Source organism: Vicugna pacos, chromosome 13 (genome assembly GCF_048564905.1).
Source record: "Vicugna pacos chromosome 13, VicPac4, whole genome shotgun sequence".
Classification (NCBI taxonomy): Eukaryota; Metazoa; Chordata; class Mammalia; order Artiodactyla; family Camelidae; genus Vicugna; species Vicugna pacos.
In genome coordinates this window covers 20,553,659-20,569,682 of record NC_132999.1, presented here as the reverse complement: position 1 = coordinate 20,569,682, position 16,024 = coordinate 20,553,659, and the positions used below count along the sequence as shown (strand labels likewise).

The 16,024-nt window shown below is 36.4% G+C and overlaps 1 protein-coding gene across 1 annotated transcript in view; it reads left to right on the top strand.

Moving 5' to 3' along the window:
* Positions 1–16,024, top strand: part of ALG6 (ALG6 alpha-1,3-glucosyltransferase) — a 50,134-nt gene that overhangs the window by 27,793 nt on the left and 6,317 nt on the right. Inside the window, exons 9-15 of the mRNA XM_072974307.1 lie at positions 2,625–2,816; positions 3,413–3,548; positions 5,408–5,493; positions 6,824–6,908; positions 9,903–9,973; positions 14,941–15,009; positions 15,146–15,344. Coding sequence (XP_072830408.1) covers positions 2,625–2,816; positions 3,413–3,548; positions 5,408–5,493; positions 6,824–6,908; positions 9,903–9,973; positions 14,941–15,009; positions 15,146–15,344 — 838 coding nt within the window. The remainder of the gene's footprint in view (positions 1–2,624; positions 2,817–3,412; positions 3,549–5,407; positions 5,494–6,823; positions 6,909–9,902; positions 9,974–14,940; positions 15,010–15,145; positions 15,345–16,024) is intronic.

The following is a 16,024-nucleotide window of genomic DNA, read 5'->3' as shown; positions in this document are numbered from 1 at the left end:
TGCCAGTCTGTTTTAGTTATAAAATGAAAATGTGTATCTGCCAAAGGACTTGCAAAAGATACTCAGATTTGTAGTTTTTTCCATCATATTTTTTATTCTGCCCACTTTCCGAATTGAGTTCTTTTTTTTTTTTTTTTTGCGTTGTGGAATCACAGCCAAAGAACAACACTGATACAAAGAAAAGGAAAAATAAGTTGTTTACAAGATCTTTTAAACTATATTTGCTTTATATTAACACTCATACAGAAAAGTGCACAAAATTTAAATGAATTGTCAGAGTATTATTCATGTCAAGATATAGAACCTTGCCAGTATCCAAAACTACACCTGTACACGTCCCAAGTACCTCTTCCTCCTGTTTCTCAAAGGTAGACGCACTGTTGATACTATACAGTTTTGTTCTTCCCACTTTTTGAACTTTATATAAAAGAGACAACACAGTAGCTTTGCTTTTGTGTTTGGTATTTTTGGTTCGACATTTTCTTTGTGAAAGTTACTCGTATAGTTGTGTGTAGCTGTGGTTTGTTCACTTTCACTGCTTTACAATATTCCATTGCATGAATATACACAGCTCTGCTGATAGACATTTGGAGTGTTTCTAGGTTTTGGCCATGATGAATATGCGGCTTTGGACGTTTTGTAAACGTCTCTTAGTACACTTGTAAACATATTTCTTCTGAGTGGAATTGCTGGGTTACAGCGTGTGCACATGTTTAATTGTAGATATACCCAAATGGTTTTTAAGCATGACCTGCCAGTTAGCACTCTCATTAGCAATGCTGTCCAGGGCCCGGGGGCTCACCTTCACCAGCTGTCAGTTATTTTCCTTTTAACCATTCTGGGAAACTTGTAGTGGTGTCTCCTCTGATTTGAGTCAAATTCTTCAAGCTTTTGGGGATTTTGTCATTTTATGGGGACACATTTTTTTAACCACTGTTTACTTCCCTCATTTGTAAAATATAGATGATAAGAACTTTAAAACTTTTTGGAACTTAAGTGAATTCATGTTTGTCAAGCATTTAACAAACTACCTGGGAGATACCACACACTACAGAAGTATTTATTGCTGCTGTTATCTGTTATGATTGCTGCTGCTGCTTCTGCTTTTGTTGTTACTGTTTTTACTTTTTGGGCTCTGAAATATTGTAATGATTTGTTTGGCAGTTTGTTCTGACAATTGTTTTGAACACTCTGTGGGTCATTCATTCTGAAGACTCCTGTTCTTCAGTTCTGGGAAACTCTTGTAAATTATTTCTTTGATAATATTCTCCCTTTCTTGAGCTTACTAGACAGATGTTAGATCTTTCACCTCCATCTTCAGCATCTCTTTGTCTTTTTGTTTTATGGCTTTGAAGATTATCTTGACTTTTTAGAAGTCTGACACTTCTTTAAATTCCACTTGTACTGTTAAGCATATCTTAAATTTCAGTTTACCTTTTTTTTCATACTGTTCCCTAAACTATTTCCATTCTCCTAAGGCCTTTTCTCTTTTTCACTTTGATCCTTTTTCTGTCATGAGTTTTCCTTAAATGCCTGTTTGATTTCCTCAAATGCCTGTATCTATTCTAAGAACAAGGCAGAAGAGAAAGCTACATGTGAGCTCTCTACACATTTGGTCCACTGTAGGGCACAAGGCATGGAGCTGGCTGGTACTCTGGGGTCCCTAAATGTTAGAATGTGGAGGAGTCTGCATTAGAGTTAACTTCTGCACTAGCTGCCCAAATAGTTTATTCCATTTCTTTGGAGAAATACTCCTTGTTGTGTTGCCTGGGGGCAAATGTTTTGGCGGCCAGATAATTTTTGCACAAGGGTGAGATGAGATTTGACTTCTCCATCCAGGGATTTTCAGCTAATCCTCTTGTTTTCCTTTCAGCGTACTCAGGCGCTCCAGCCTACTTGGAGTTCTCCAGGGGCTTGCGGGGCCGATTGGCTCCTTGCTGCCTGAGCTTCCTCCTGCCATCGCTATGCTGTGGCTTCTTTTAGCCTGTTTTGTTTGTTGCCATGTGTCTGTCCTCTTTCTGTCTTCTAGAAAGGTGTTGAAATCTTCATCTCTTGTAACCCATTTTCCTGTTCTCCTTATGGCTGTGAATTTATACTTCAAAAAATTCCTTATCATTTTAAGCAGGGCCTTAGGAAGGAGAGGAGGAAACATGAGTGCTCAGCTCACCGTTTTCAACTGAAAATCTAATTGTGATGTTGTTTTCATGTAACACTGTTATTAGTTTCTACTTAAGCATGTATGTTAATTTATATTATTGATTTATATTTTAGAGGAAGTATTGTAATATCAGTAAGGTTGGTGTTTTGGTTTTTTTTTTTTTGTAACTTTTGGAGCACTGATTTTGGTATGTTATAGTAATGTTATGAAATAGCCTAGCAGAAAACAAAGCTACGTGTTAACTATTTCGAGTTCTTTTAAACCTAAACAAATCAGTTGCTTTGTTTAGCAGTAGATTTAATATATTTGAGGTGTATATAAGTTAAAATTTTTATCAATTCAATACTTTCAATTTATATTTAGAAATAGTTTTCACTATATATAATTCTAAAATCACATAAGAAAAATGTTCTATAATATGCAAAATCTATCTCTTCTAATTACTGAGGTAATTTCCTTGACACAGGAACATATATAATTCTGTGAGCCTTGGCTTTGCTTTGTGGGGTGTTCTTGGAGTATGTTATGACTGGGACCTGCTAGGGTCACTGGCATTTTGCTTAGCTATAAATTATAAACAGATGGAACTTTACCACTCTTTGCCATTTTTTTGCTTTTTGCTTGGCAAGTGTTTTAAAAAAGGCCTCAAAGGAAAGGGGTAAGTGGCTTTTAAACAGAAGAATTTTAAAAAATTCCTTCAGAGAGTTCATTTGGCAAACTTACCTGGAGGGAGGTGGTCTCCCACTTTGCCATCTGGTGATTTCTTATTAATGTGTTGGTGGCCATGGGTTGAGTGGGAAAGAGAGATTAAGTCATGTTCTGTATTATTTTATTTTAAATCTTCATAACTAGAGAAATATTTTGATCAGTGTACATTTATTGGAAGTAATGTGGATTGGCTTGTTAGAACATTGCTGTAGGATTTCATCCTCTTAGAACATAATAGATTATATACGTATTACCATGTCCTAATACTAATGTCCTATTTTGACACTTTTCTTCATAGCTTCATAGGAATGTCATCTAAGTTAAATGTTGATAAAGATGGTGATAGTCTTTTTGTTGGGGCATTATGCGTTTTAGTAGTTGTGAATTTCTTAACTCTGATTTAAGTAGACTCTTATCTAAAGCCTGTATTGATGGCATAGATTTATCATTACTATACATTTGCATTTATTACATTTAGTGAGACTCTGATGACTCAGGATTACTAACCTCTCCCTCTCTTACCGGTTACCTTTGTTTTTGTTCTAGGTTTGTGTTGTTAATTAAGCTAGTTTGTACTGTTGTGGCTGCCTTCCTTCTCTGCTGGCTGCCGTTCTTTACAGAAAGGGAACAAACCTTGCAAGTTCTAAGAAGACTCTTTCCAGTGGATCGTGGATTGTTTGAGGCATGTTTCAAAGCTTTCCCCTCACTCCTCTCTGTTACAGTACCTTCCCTGTGACCTTTGGGGATTTCATGTGGAAGACGCACAAGGAATAGTAACTTGAGCTTCTCTCCTCTTACAGTCGTTCCTTGCCAGTTATTTAATCCGGCACATAACCTCTAGCTCAGCTGGCATTTTCTAGTACATTACACGAATAGGTAATACTTAACGCCATCATGAGATCCATAATTGAGTTTCCTTTTTCCTAATGAAATAGGGCCCATAATGAAAGACAGCGTGAGAAGTTGCAGCTACAAAGTTAACAGCTTTGTGATCTTTTTGTTTATATTCTCCTTTTAGTCTTAGGAAATTATTTATTAAACTAATAATCATGTTTGCTTCTGAAAGATCTCATAATTCCTTATGAGATATATAACCTTCATCCATAGTAATTTTTAATGAGAATCATTCATTTCATTTCATTTAATGCTAGCTTAATCACTCTTGTTAAACTTTTATTGCATGGATAATTTGATTTAGATTTAGTAATTAAATTAAACAAACCATTTTTCTGAAACAAAAAGGCCTATTAATAAGGTTAGACAGAGACAACATATTTATAGATAATTTGCTTTTGAATAAACAGTTCTTTTAAAAAGAATTAGGAAAGCATATGTATCATTTTAATTTTTGAATATACAAATTGCTATAGAATATCTTTCAATGGGCCTATGGCAGGATGGAAAGAACATTATAAAAGAGACTAAAATAATTTGGTGTTGTGAAGGAACAGGAATGTGTGACTTGCGTGTCAGTGGGAATGATGATGGTGATGAGACCGATAATCATGATCACTATTGTTATTAGCACCACTTACTAGGTGTCAGACATTTAACAGAACATTTTATTTGAGCCTTACAGTAGCACTGAGGTAGCTATTATACCCACTTTACAGATCAGAAAACCGAGGTCAGATATTCATATAGCTCATGTGTGCCCGAGTTGTAATTTAAAGTTTGAGAATTATGCTCCTAATGTCACCTTTATATATACTTTAACCTTAACATCTATATAAAGAAAAGTGTAATTCTCCATGTAAGCTGACTAGTAGTTTGCCTTGCCTTCCATTTCAGAATTGGTATTTATCATGATAATTATAAAAGTGAATATCATACATGTTTGATGGTGTTGCTGGTCACCTCCATTTACTTTTTGCCGTCAACATCTGAAGAGCATTTTCATTGGTCTGACAAGAGGCAAGTCGGATGGCACAGTTGTCCATGATGGGTACTTTCTTGATGTTACGCCTCCACAGCTGTGAATTAAGCAACTGTGTGGAGGATGGGTTTCACAAGCAGAGAGCTGTAGCTACAAATTCGATTTTGCAAGTGATCCTAGCATAACTGCCAGTGTCTTTAAACTTCTTGATTTATTAGCAGTTAACTCTTGTTGCTAGTAGACAGTAGGTTACTCTGAATAATTTCAGATGTGTGATAAAATGGATAAAACAATATGTGTTCTACCAATTAGGGGAAAGAAAACATTTCTTAGAAAAATTTCCAAAGATGAATAACCTCAATATTTAGAGATGATGTGCTGTTCTTTGAAAAATATTAATTATTTCTTGGGAACATCTATATTATGGTTTGCCAGTGAGTTAGGTCACCTCCAGTTGCAAAAAAAAAAAAGAAAAATCTCATTGTTTGAGTGTGTGTGTGTATGTGTGTGTGTTCCTTGAAGAGTTTAATCAACTTAGTTATGAAATTGTCAGCAAATGCTTCCCAAGTCTCAAAAGTTTATTTAGAGAATATAGACCATGCTTCATGGAATATAATATTTCTTTGAATTATACAAGAATGTAAAACTAACAAATTTCTTTTAAGGATAAAGTAGCCAATGTTTGGTGCAGCTTCAGTGTCTTTCTGAAGATCAAGGATATTTTGCCACATCACATCCAGATAATAATCAGGTAAGAGACACAGTTTGTATCTAGTGTGTTATAAGCTGCTCTAAAAGTGTCATGGCAGTACCTCAAGGGGGTAAGGTGTTCTTCATTAGAGAACATGCCACATGATATAAACCTATCCCCCTTACAGCTGAACTCTTTTATTTGAAATACTTTATGTGAAAGTTATCATTCACTGCTTCACCCCCCTTAAACAGTATACTAAGCATGATTTAACATGATCTTGAAGAGACATGATTTTCAGTGGTGTATCAGTCAGGATTCGATCAGAGAAACAGAATGAGTAAGAGATCACTCTGTGTGTGTCTGTGTGTATTAATTTATTATGAGGAATTGGCTTATACAGTTGTGGGGGCTATGCCCACTGGAATTCGGGAGGGAATTTCTAGGTAGAAGGAAGAGCTATGCAGACCTCAGCAGCTGTTCAGTCTCTGGGCCTGGGGAGGCCTACGCCTTCCTGTAAAGGGCTTCTGCTCAAAACAGCCCTCCTTGATTAACTTGAAATGAACTGAATAAGGACTTTAATTACATCTTCACAGCAGCACCAACTCTCGTGTCTGAGTAACTAGGAGAAGGTGTGTGTGTGCTGCAGAACGGGTGCTGCCTCCTTCCTTCCTCCAGTTCTTTGGGGCGTATCTTTTGCAGCCCAGCTTAACAAAGCACACTAACCGGGCTGACACACCACCAAGCCACTGCAAGGGGAAAAATCAGTTACTGTTCTGCATTATAATGACAGGGCTTTCAAAGGCTGTTTGCCAGGGTACTGAGCAGCTCCAGGTTGCTCTGCTTGTAGAGTTGTTTTTCCTTCTGCCCCATCTCGGAGAAGCGCTAGCAGCTTCCCGCTCCCTTGCTAGCCTTTTTTTTTTTTTTTTTTCCTGATTTACCATGGGCTTGAAGATCAGATAACCAACTTTTGTGATAGGAGGGTCAGAAAGATTCTCTTTTGAGTAAATTGTATGAATGTTTGTGTTAGAAATATAGCATTCTCTCTTTATACCTGGTTATGTTTCTTGATAATTGACTTTTAGCTATCTTTGTATCTCTTCATAATTGATACTAAATACCAAAGTAACATAAACAACATTTGGTACTACAATGTTTTGTTCTGTATTATATAACCATGTATATATTAAAGTGTGTACGTATTTCAGTGTATAGATTTTATTTTAATGTTATTTGGTCTTAAGTTTATTATTTAATACATGAAAAAACTTTAATTTGAAATGAATTTGAGTTGATAGGTAATGTGATCCTTACATTAAAAAATATTTGTTTGTTTTAGCTGTATACTTCTACAAAGGAAACAAATGTTTAATTTTTATTAATTTTTTAGCTTTTGCTTTACATTTTTGAGCCTGCTTCCTGCATGTATCAAATTAACACTTCACCCCTCTCCCAAAGGATTCAAATTTACTCTGGTAAGTTTCTCATTACTTTAGATGCTTAATTCTTGCTGCAAATGATCTTTTAAAAATACAGATAATTATTTTCCTGCTCTGAGCAGGGTTTATTGGATTGAGACATATGACATTCATTTATTTGATGAATATTGACTGAGTGATATACTTAGGTGCTGTGTTGGACACTAGGCTGAGCAGTCCGAATCTTTCAGTTTAGTTCAACAGCTATTTAATTTCTTTTTTATATTAGTCAGTGAGGGAATATAAAGAAGAAAATGGTGGCAATAGACTGGCTGAAGCCATTCTGCTGTAAAGCAGATGGTATTCCATCAGGTACAATGAAGTGCTTTCATAGTGTGGGGGCAGATTTTAGACAGTTTCTTAAAGCAAATGGGATTAGAACCAAATTTTGAAAACTGGGCAAGATTTGGAATCGGTGGTTGTGTAACAGAAGAGAATCTGAGACGGGAGGAAGGGCCTGGAGGTACCAGTGTGGGAAAGGATAGGGATTACTGGGAATAGCTGTTAAGCAGTGAAATTTGTGTGACTTTGTGTGTGTGTGTGTTGAGGCTGCGGGAGGATATGGTAAGAGAGAAGTGTCAGAAAGGATCAAATTGTGTAAGGCCTTGAATGTTGGGGCTGAAAAAGTTGGAATTTGAATTGTGTGCAAGAGGAGCCAAAAAAGATTTTTGGAGAAGGGGAGGGGACAGATCTCCATTTTGGGAAGATGATGTGTGTCAGTTTGAGTATATGTCCTACATTTTAGAGTTTCTCTGAGTGGGTTTATAAATTCCTACTGGCTGTATTTCTGTAGTATTTAAAATTTGTTCCTGTGTACCTTAGTGTGTAAGATGACATTAAAGAATGTCTTTTAAAAATATCAAGAAAATTTAGTTTGTGAAAACAATAAGTCTTACTGGACTTACAAAGGGACGTTTTAGAAATTAGGATGTTGTTCTGGGACTGCCTTTTATTTCCCTTGCATTCTAAAAACAGGCCAGAACAGGGCATACCAGTCGAATATTTCAAAGTGCCTATTAGTACCACAGTGCAAAATGGATAGTTTCATGTTCCTCTTTTTAAAATTACCTTTTTATTGACGATTTCTGTTGTTTCATTCTGTGAATGAACTCTGAGCATACTAAGTCATCCGTGGTTAATATTCTATCAGATGTTTAGAACAGGAGGGATGAGGTTACTAATACTCTGATGTCTTCAGTAGGCCTAACTTGAAATATTTGCAAGCTTATGTAAGATGTTATTTTTCCTCCTAAATAAAGGTGTATTTCAAAGATAATAGAATAGAATTGAATTTCAGAGTTTGAGTAACTGTAGCAGTGTTAGAGATGATTACTTTTAGGATTATTAACCAGAAAAGAACATTTTTTTTCCTTTAATTTCCTAATTTTATTGTTTGCTGTGTTTTAATACCAGCCACTGTGTTTAAAAAAATAAAAAAGACATATTAATTACTTATTTTATTTTTGTTGTTAATGTTTTAAATTCTTATTGAATACTTCTGAGAACTTTAAAAACATTTCCCATTATAATTATTTTAAAATGTTTTCCTTTCAATTTAGATTGAATTATTTCTTAATGTAGGTCTATAATTGAGGTAATTGATAGCACTAACATATCTACAGCAGCAGTATGACTCATTTATTTTTTTTGAAGTAGTATTTATTAAGTGCCTTCTAGTGTGCCAGGTCCTCTTCTAGGTTTTGGTGTATAGATGAATGACAGCTAATATCCCTGCTCTCGTAACTGGGGTCCTTCCTACTAGTGGCAGGAGAAGAACGATAAGCAAAGGGAATCAGTCAAGAGGAAAATATCCGGGAGAAGTAAGGGCTATGAAGAGAACAGTGCTGTGTGAAAAGTGGGCTGGCGGGGTGCAGCTAGGTAACACTACTTTAGATTGAGTAAAGGAAGGCCTTTCTAGGGAAGTGACATTTGAGCCCAGAAGTGAATGACCAGAAGGAACCAATTACAAGAAGATGTGGGCTCTGACTTGACAAAAGTAAGTTTTTCCTTAAGGCAGGAACACATTTGGCATGTTCACTGCATTGAAGGGACAAGTATGAAGTGGCGGGTGTGAACTGAGTGAGGGACACAGTAAGAAACAGACTGGAAGAGGAAGGCAGGACCCAGATCACATAGGAGTTTGGATTTTGTCCTAAGTGTAATGGGAAGCTATTGGAGGATTTTGAACAGGGAAATTACATGATCTGATATGGTGGCTAAATGGAGAATGGACTGTAGCGGGCAAGAGCATCACCATAAATTAGGAGGTTAGTACAGTGGTCCCGCGGAAAGACGGGGGTGGCTTCGACCACTCCTCTGCCACCATCAGCAGAGGGCAATGGAGAGAAGTAGGTGGATATTGTATTTAGAAGATGGTGTAGTTAGGATTTGCTGATGGTTTGGATCTGTAGTGTGTACAAGATAGCAATCCAGGCTTTCTGCTTGAGCAACTGGATTGGATGTATATAGATAGATGTCTAATACGCAGAAAATAAACTCCTGAAAATAGAATTAAGTAATCTTTTATTTAAAACCCCAAATAGCAAATGATTACTTTATAAAACATTTAACGTATTTTATTTAAGTGCACATTTTAAAAATACTAAGATTTATTTTGCCTGTTTTAGTTTTTGACTTTCTTGTCCTTCATGCTTTTTAATTTAAAGTGTCAGAGATTCCAAGGGAGGATGAAGGTATGATTGTTGCATCTGAAGTATTTAGTAGTTTTGTTTATTAATAACTGACTCTCAGTGAACTTGTTTTTAGTGGTTAAATGTAGTTTTATAATAATTATTTTTCAAAAAATATTTTGATTATTAAATTTGAATAAAATATTATGCATATTAGAGTTGTGTGTATATTTTCCATTTAACTAGAAGCCATATTAAACTTTAAAATTTTACTTGAAATGATTTTTAATCAGATTCATAATTAAATTGCTATTAGATTTTATAAGTTGCTATATCTAATTTTCCCCCTTTTCCCTTAAAGGTTAGCTGTGCACTATCATTCTTTTTATTTTCTTTCCAAGTACATGAAAAGTCCATTCTTTTGGTATCACTGTAAGTAAAAATGTTTAAAGTATGTGTTTTATTTATTTATTATGTGCTTATAATTTATAAATAAATTTATTACTTACATATAATCACCTGAATGCAAATCAAAACTACACAAATGTTACATAGTTGTATAAAATTATTTCATAGAACTATATTTTTTCCAGAATGATGATCTTACAAATTTACTTCTTTATGATAGATTTTAAACTGAAAAAAATTTTATAGCATCATTCCTGACATACTTCTTAATTCTTCCTATTTTTTCATTGGTATTTTCTATATGCTAATAAAAACTGTGTCTTCCCAAGAGGCTCTCGTCAGGCTGATGCCTCTTTGTCCTCTTTGCCTTTTCCATTTCATTCATTTCCACATCTATTCAATAGTCTTGTTCTCTCCGTTAACCTCTTAAGGGGCTTTTACGTGTTGCCTCCTGTCTGGTTTTTGTTTGTTTGTTTGTTTTGTTTTTTGTCAAAACCTTTATTTAGACCTTATTGGCAATCCTAACTGGATTCCTTTGTTTTAGGAGCATTAAAATTTTTTCCTGGTCTTCATAGAAATTGGGTGACAGTTGGGAGTATGTTATCTCAATGTTAAAATAATATTTGCCCAGAACACATTGGAATACTTGCATCCTGCCCTAGATCAGTCCCACCTTTCACCCTGTGTTCCCTAGGTTCCTGTGGAAGGTACATGTATGAAATGACCAATGACAGATACAAGGAAGTATTGCTTTTATTAGGCGGTGCTTTGGACTAAAACCTCAGTGCAGAGCTTTATAATAAGCTGGGCTGGCCTGTGGAGAAGCCTTCTTTGCTCTGAACAAAATAATCTCATACCACTGCAGATTGGGACTACAGTGTCATTTCGTCCCCCCAAATCTAAACTTGAGTTAGATCTGACCACTATTATGTGAGGCTAGGCTGACCCTACACAAATCCTAGTACTAGGGGATGGAACTATGGAGAGGCATTGCTTTCAAACATGTATAATTTTCCCCAGGATTACTACCCTATAGAAGGGCGGTGACCTGTAATCTGACCATTGTTCTTGGCAATGAATTTTTTTGGATATGACACCAAAAGCACAAAGAACAATAGCAAAAATAAACAGAACTGTGCGATCATCACCACTGTCTACTTCTAGAGTACTTTCATCACCCCAGAAGGAAACCCTGAACCCATTAAGCAGTCTCTCAGCCATTCTCCTCACCTCCTAATCCTTGTAACCACTGATCTATTTTCTGTCTCTGTGGATTTGCCCATTTTAGATATATAAATGGAATCATAAAATATGTAGCCTTTTGTACCTGACCTCTTTCACTTTGCATAATATTTTCAGGGTTCATCCACATTGTAGCACATTACCATTCATTCATTTTTATGCCTGAATAGTATTGCAGCATATGGATATACGACATTTTCTTTGTCCATGCATCAGTCAATGGACATTTTGGGCTGTTTTTACCTTTTGGCTATTGGGAATAGGGCCGCTATGAACATTAACCTGAAAGTTTTGTTTGAACACTTGTTTTCAGTTCTCTTTGGTCTATACCTAGGAGTGGAATTTCAGGGTCATATAGTAATTCTGTATTTAACTTACTGAGGAACTACCAAACTATTTTCCACAGAAGCCGAACCATTTTACATTCCCATCAGTAATGTATGTGGGTTCCAGTTTCTTTATATCCTTGTCAGCACTTGTTATTGTCATTTTTTCTTTTTCTTTTTAGCCCTCCTTGTAGGTATGAAGTGGAATCTCACTGTGGTTCTGATTTGTATTTCCCTAATGATTAATGATGTTGAGCATCTTTTTCTGTCCTTGTTGGCAATATGTATATCTTCTTGAGAGAAATGCCTGCTAATTAAGTCTTTTGCCAGTTTTAGATGATTGTTTATCTTTTTTGTTGTTGTTGAGTTTTAGGAGTTCTTTATATATTCTGGATCTTAAACCTTTATCAGATACATGATTAGCAAATCTTTATTCCAGTCTTTGGATTTTCCCCTTCTTGATAGTGTTCTTTGATGCATAAAAATTTTTAATTTTGATGAATTCTAATTCATCCTTTCTTTTGTTGCATGTGGTTTTGATATTATATCTAATAAACCATTGGCAAATCCAAAGTAATAAACATTTACTCTCACGTTTTTTCTAAGAACTTATGGATTTAGGTCTCATATTTAGGTCTTTGATCCATTTTGAGTTAACTTTTGTATATCATGAGAGATAGGTAGGCTGTTCTTTAGATGAGTTTTGCTGAAAAGGGGAGCACAGAAATTGAGCAATAACTGGTAGAGAAAGTGGGGTCAAAAGAGGTTTGTTGTTTGAAGATAAAAATAATGGCATGGGAATGGTCAGTAGAGAGGGACTATTGATGACACGGGGGAGAGGTAAGAGCTGCTGGAGCAATGTCCTTCAGAAAGGGAGGTGGAGCAGGATCTAGAGCGCAAGTGGAAGGACTGGCTGTGGACAGATGCACGCATGGTTCATTTTAGTACAAAGAGGGAACACCTATAGGTTCAGATGCTGGCAAGAGAGTAGATGTGATGGCGCCATGTGTGGAAGTTCTCCTTTAATTGCTTCAGTTTTGTTACTGATGTGGAAGGCAAAGTCATAAGGCAAGAGTGTTGGAGCTGTTGGGAATATGAGGAGAGAGGAGAAGGTGTGAATTATTTTTCTAAGGAGACACAGAGTATGAACAGACTAGGAAAGTATATAGTAATTGCTGGACACTTGAATATCATGAGCATATATTTAAAGTGAGAATAGTTAGTGTGGGTAAATGTTTCCCTCCAGAGCAGCTGCTCAGTAAGTCTGGAGTAAGTGCAGGTGGAGAGTTGAGTATTTCCAAGTTTATGTCTCATGAGGATAACTCGCTTGGGGCTTGTGAGTGAATACATGGGAGTGATTATAATGATTGATCTTAGAATTTAACCTGGGTAAGAAGGGAAAAGGACATCAAAGTAGTGAGGCAAAGTGAAGATGTGGTAGGAACAATGGATTGCAGGTCTTAGTGGGGTCAAAAGATTGCTGGAGTACTGAAAAGATAAGAGAGAGCGGTCAGAATGCAGCTGATGAGTTGTGATTATGGAGGGCCTGCAGTCTAGAGTATGACCCTAAGGTTGAGTGTTGAAAATGAGATCACTAGACGAGAGGAGTTCCAGCAAATGAGCGGGCAGGGTGTTGGAAGATCATCTGTGTGTATGTTAACACTGCCAAGAATTGAGATGCATAGTGCTGTAGACAGTGACAGTGTGTAAGGAGTTGAAATCACTGAGTAATGAGGGAAGTGATCCTTGTGGCTGGTGGATAATAACAAAGATTAGGAATAATAAGAGATAAAGCCTTATGGCATGAGAGTCAAAGCTGGAGATTGTGGGGCGGAGGGAAGGAGAGCTGGTGTGCAAGTTGTATGAAGAGCGAGGAGGTGATCTCCCTCCTCTGGGCCACAAGGCTATGGAAACAACAAAACAGGCACAGTCGAGAGGGCAGGGGGCAGCATTTTCCTCAGGGGGAGAGAGCCGGGATCTGAACAAGGTGGTGAAAGGGAAAGCGCAGAGAAGAGGGTGAAGATGTGAGTGATTTTGCTGGTTGATTGTAAATATTAAGTGCCTTGAAATTAAGGGGTGAGTTACAGTCATCGCTGTCTTCCTTTCAGAGCAGTGCTTGTACATGATTAGTTTTCAGTAAATGCTTATGTTCAATAAATGAATACTGAATGATTAAATGAGAAAAAGTTAAGATCCAGAAAGAGAAAATTATGTTTATTGAGCACCTACTATGTGCTTGTTATTAACGTGAATATATCCTGATTTTAAAAGCATCAAGCAATGAAATTGAAAGTTCTGTTATTTTCTTTTAGTGCAATAATTTTTAGTCAGTTTATAATTCCAAGCCTTACATTTCATATGCTGGTTGACATGAGGAAAAGTCTTCCTTCTAAGAAAGGAGGAGAATATTCAAACCTTTTAAATTAAGGAGACCCAAAATAATAACTAATATAACAACAAAATAATTATTATTCAACAAGCACCATTATTAGTAAAAAGTTTTTTATTTTTATTTTATTAAAAAATAAATACTAGATAATACTTGCAAAAGAGTTCTTTCAACTACTTAACAAAACAATCCAAGGTATTATTTTCATTTACACATAAGAAAAAGGTTAATAAATTGTTCAGAGTTATACAGTAAGTAAGAGGCAGGGACGGGACGAGGACTTAGCCCCGTCCTGCTCTAGCATTGCCATGGTTGAATCTAGAAGGCAGTGTGAGCAGGGGTGGTGCTAAGGGGGTCACAGAGTTTGGACCTATGGCCCTAAACCGCTGTGTGATAAGCCAGCGGTTCTGTCTGTGGATGCTAACGCTTCCTCTCTCTACACTACTGCTCTTTCATGTAGCCTCTTCCTACGCAGTTTTTCCTCTTTTCTTTTATTCTGCCATCACAAACCCTTTATACTACTTCTTTGCCTCTCTTGTCCTCTCTTCAGGGGCAGATGACGATCCTGTGTTTTAGTTTCTAACTTAGCTGAGTCTTATGTCACATGGAAGATGATTAAAAAGAAGTTTGAAAACCACTATACCAGGAATTAATTTCATATTTACCAAGTAGGATGAAACACACAAAAAAGCTCTTATTCTCTGAATGTTCAGATCTGTTTATCTGATCCTTTCTTCAAGTTACTGTTTGTATGACAGAGAAAAAAAAATGTTTCATTAATGGATACTGGAAGAAGTTTTCCAGTTACTATGAGGAGTTGACATGTCCTCTGCAACTAGATTCATTTAGTTTGGATTGGGTTATAAAAAAGTGAATCATTGGTCCACATGGAGACCTTGCTGGTTGTGTTTTGTGGTTTGGGGGCTTTTTTTAGCTTCCTCAAAAATCAGACAGATAAAACATTTCATATTTTTTACAAGTAAGTGTTGAAATTATATTCTGTAAGATTAAAATATTTTTCTTTGTCATTCTAGACCAGTCTGCTTAGTTTTAAGTGAAATTCCTTTTATGTCTACTTGGTTTTTGCTTGTGTCAACATTTAGGTGAGTCAAGCCAACTTCCAGTTTAAGTATAGTGTTTTCAGTATAGTACTTATAAACTCGTTAAAACTTTTTTATGAAGTATTTATGGCTTGTATTGACAATTCTTTTGATTTTTTTTTTTTATTTTCCCATATAGTATGCTGCCTCTTCTGTTGAAGGATGAACTCCTAATGCCCTCAGTGGTGACAATGATGGCATTTTTTATAGCTTGTGCAACTTCCTTTTCAATATTTGAAAAGACTTCTGAAGAAGAACTGCAACTGAAATCGTTCTCCATTTCTGTTAGGAAATATTTTCCATGTTTTACATTTCTTCCCAGAATTATACTACATTTGGTAAGTTGTTGCTTTTTCTTTTTTTTTTTAAGTTGTTTTGTTTTTAAGGAAGGGCACTGTTTAAAAAATTATTAATATCTTTCTTCATTACATAGCATTTTTGACATATAATGCACATAAATTCACCATAAAATCCACCCATTTGAAGCATGCAATTCATTGCTTTAAGTATGTACACAGTTTTACAACCATCACCCGAACCTAGATTTAGATTATTTCCATCACCACAAAAAGGAAACCCTGTACCTTCAGCAGTCGTTCCCCATTCCACCCTCACCCGTACCCCAGCCTTGGACAGCCGCTGATCTACTTTCAGTCTCCATAGCTTTGCCTGTCTGGACATTTCATAGCAGTGGAATATATTAGTCTCTTAGGGCTGCTGTGGCAAAAATACCACACCAGGGGGCTTAAACAACAGAAGTTTATTTTCTCCCAGTTCTGGAGGCTAGAAGTCCAAGATCAAGGTGCCATCAGCACGAGTTTCTAGTGAGGCCTCTTCCTGGTTTGTAGGCAAACTTGTTGTCTCCTCATGTGGCCTCTTTTCTGTGTGTGTGTGTGTGTGTGTGTGTGTGTAGAGAGGGAATTCTTGGCTGTCTCTTCCTCTTCTCATAAGGGCACCAGCCCTATCAGATTAGGGCCCCACCCTTGTGACCTCATTTAACCGTAATGTAACCCCATCT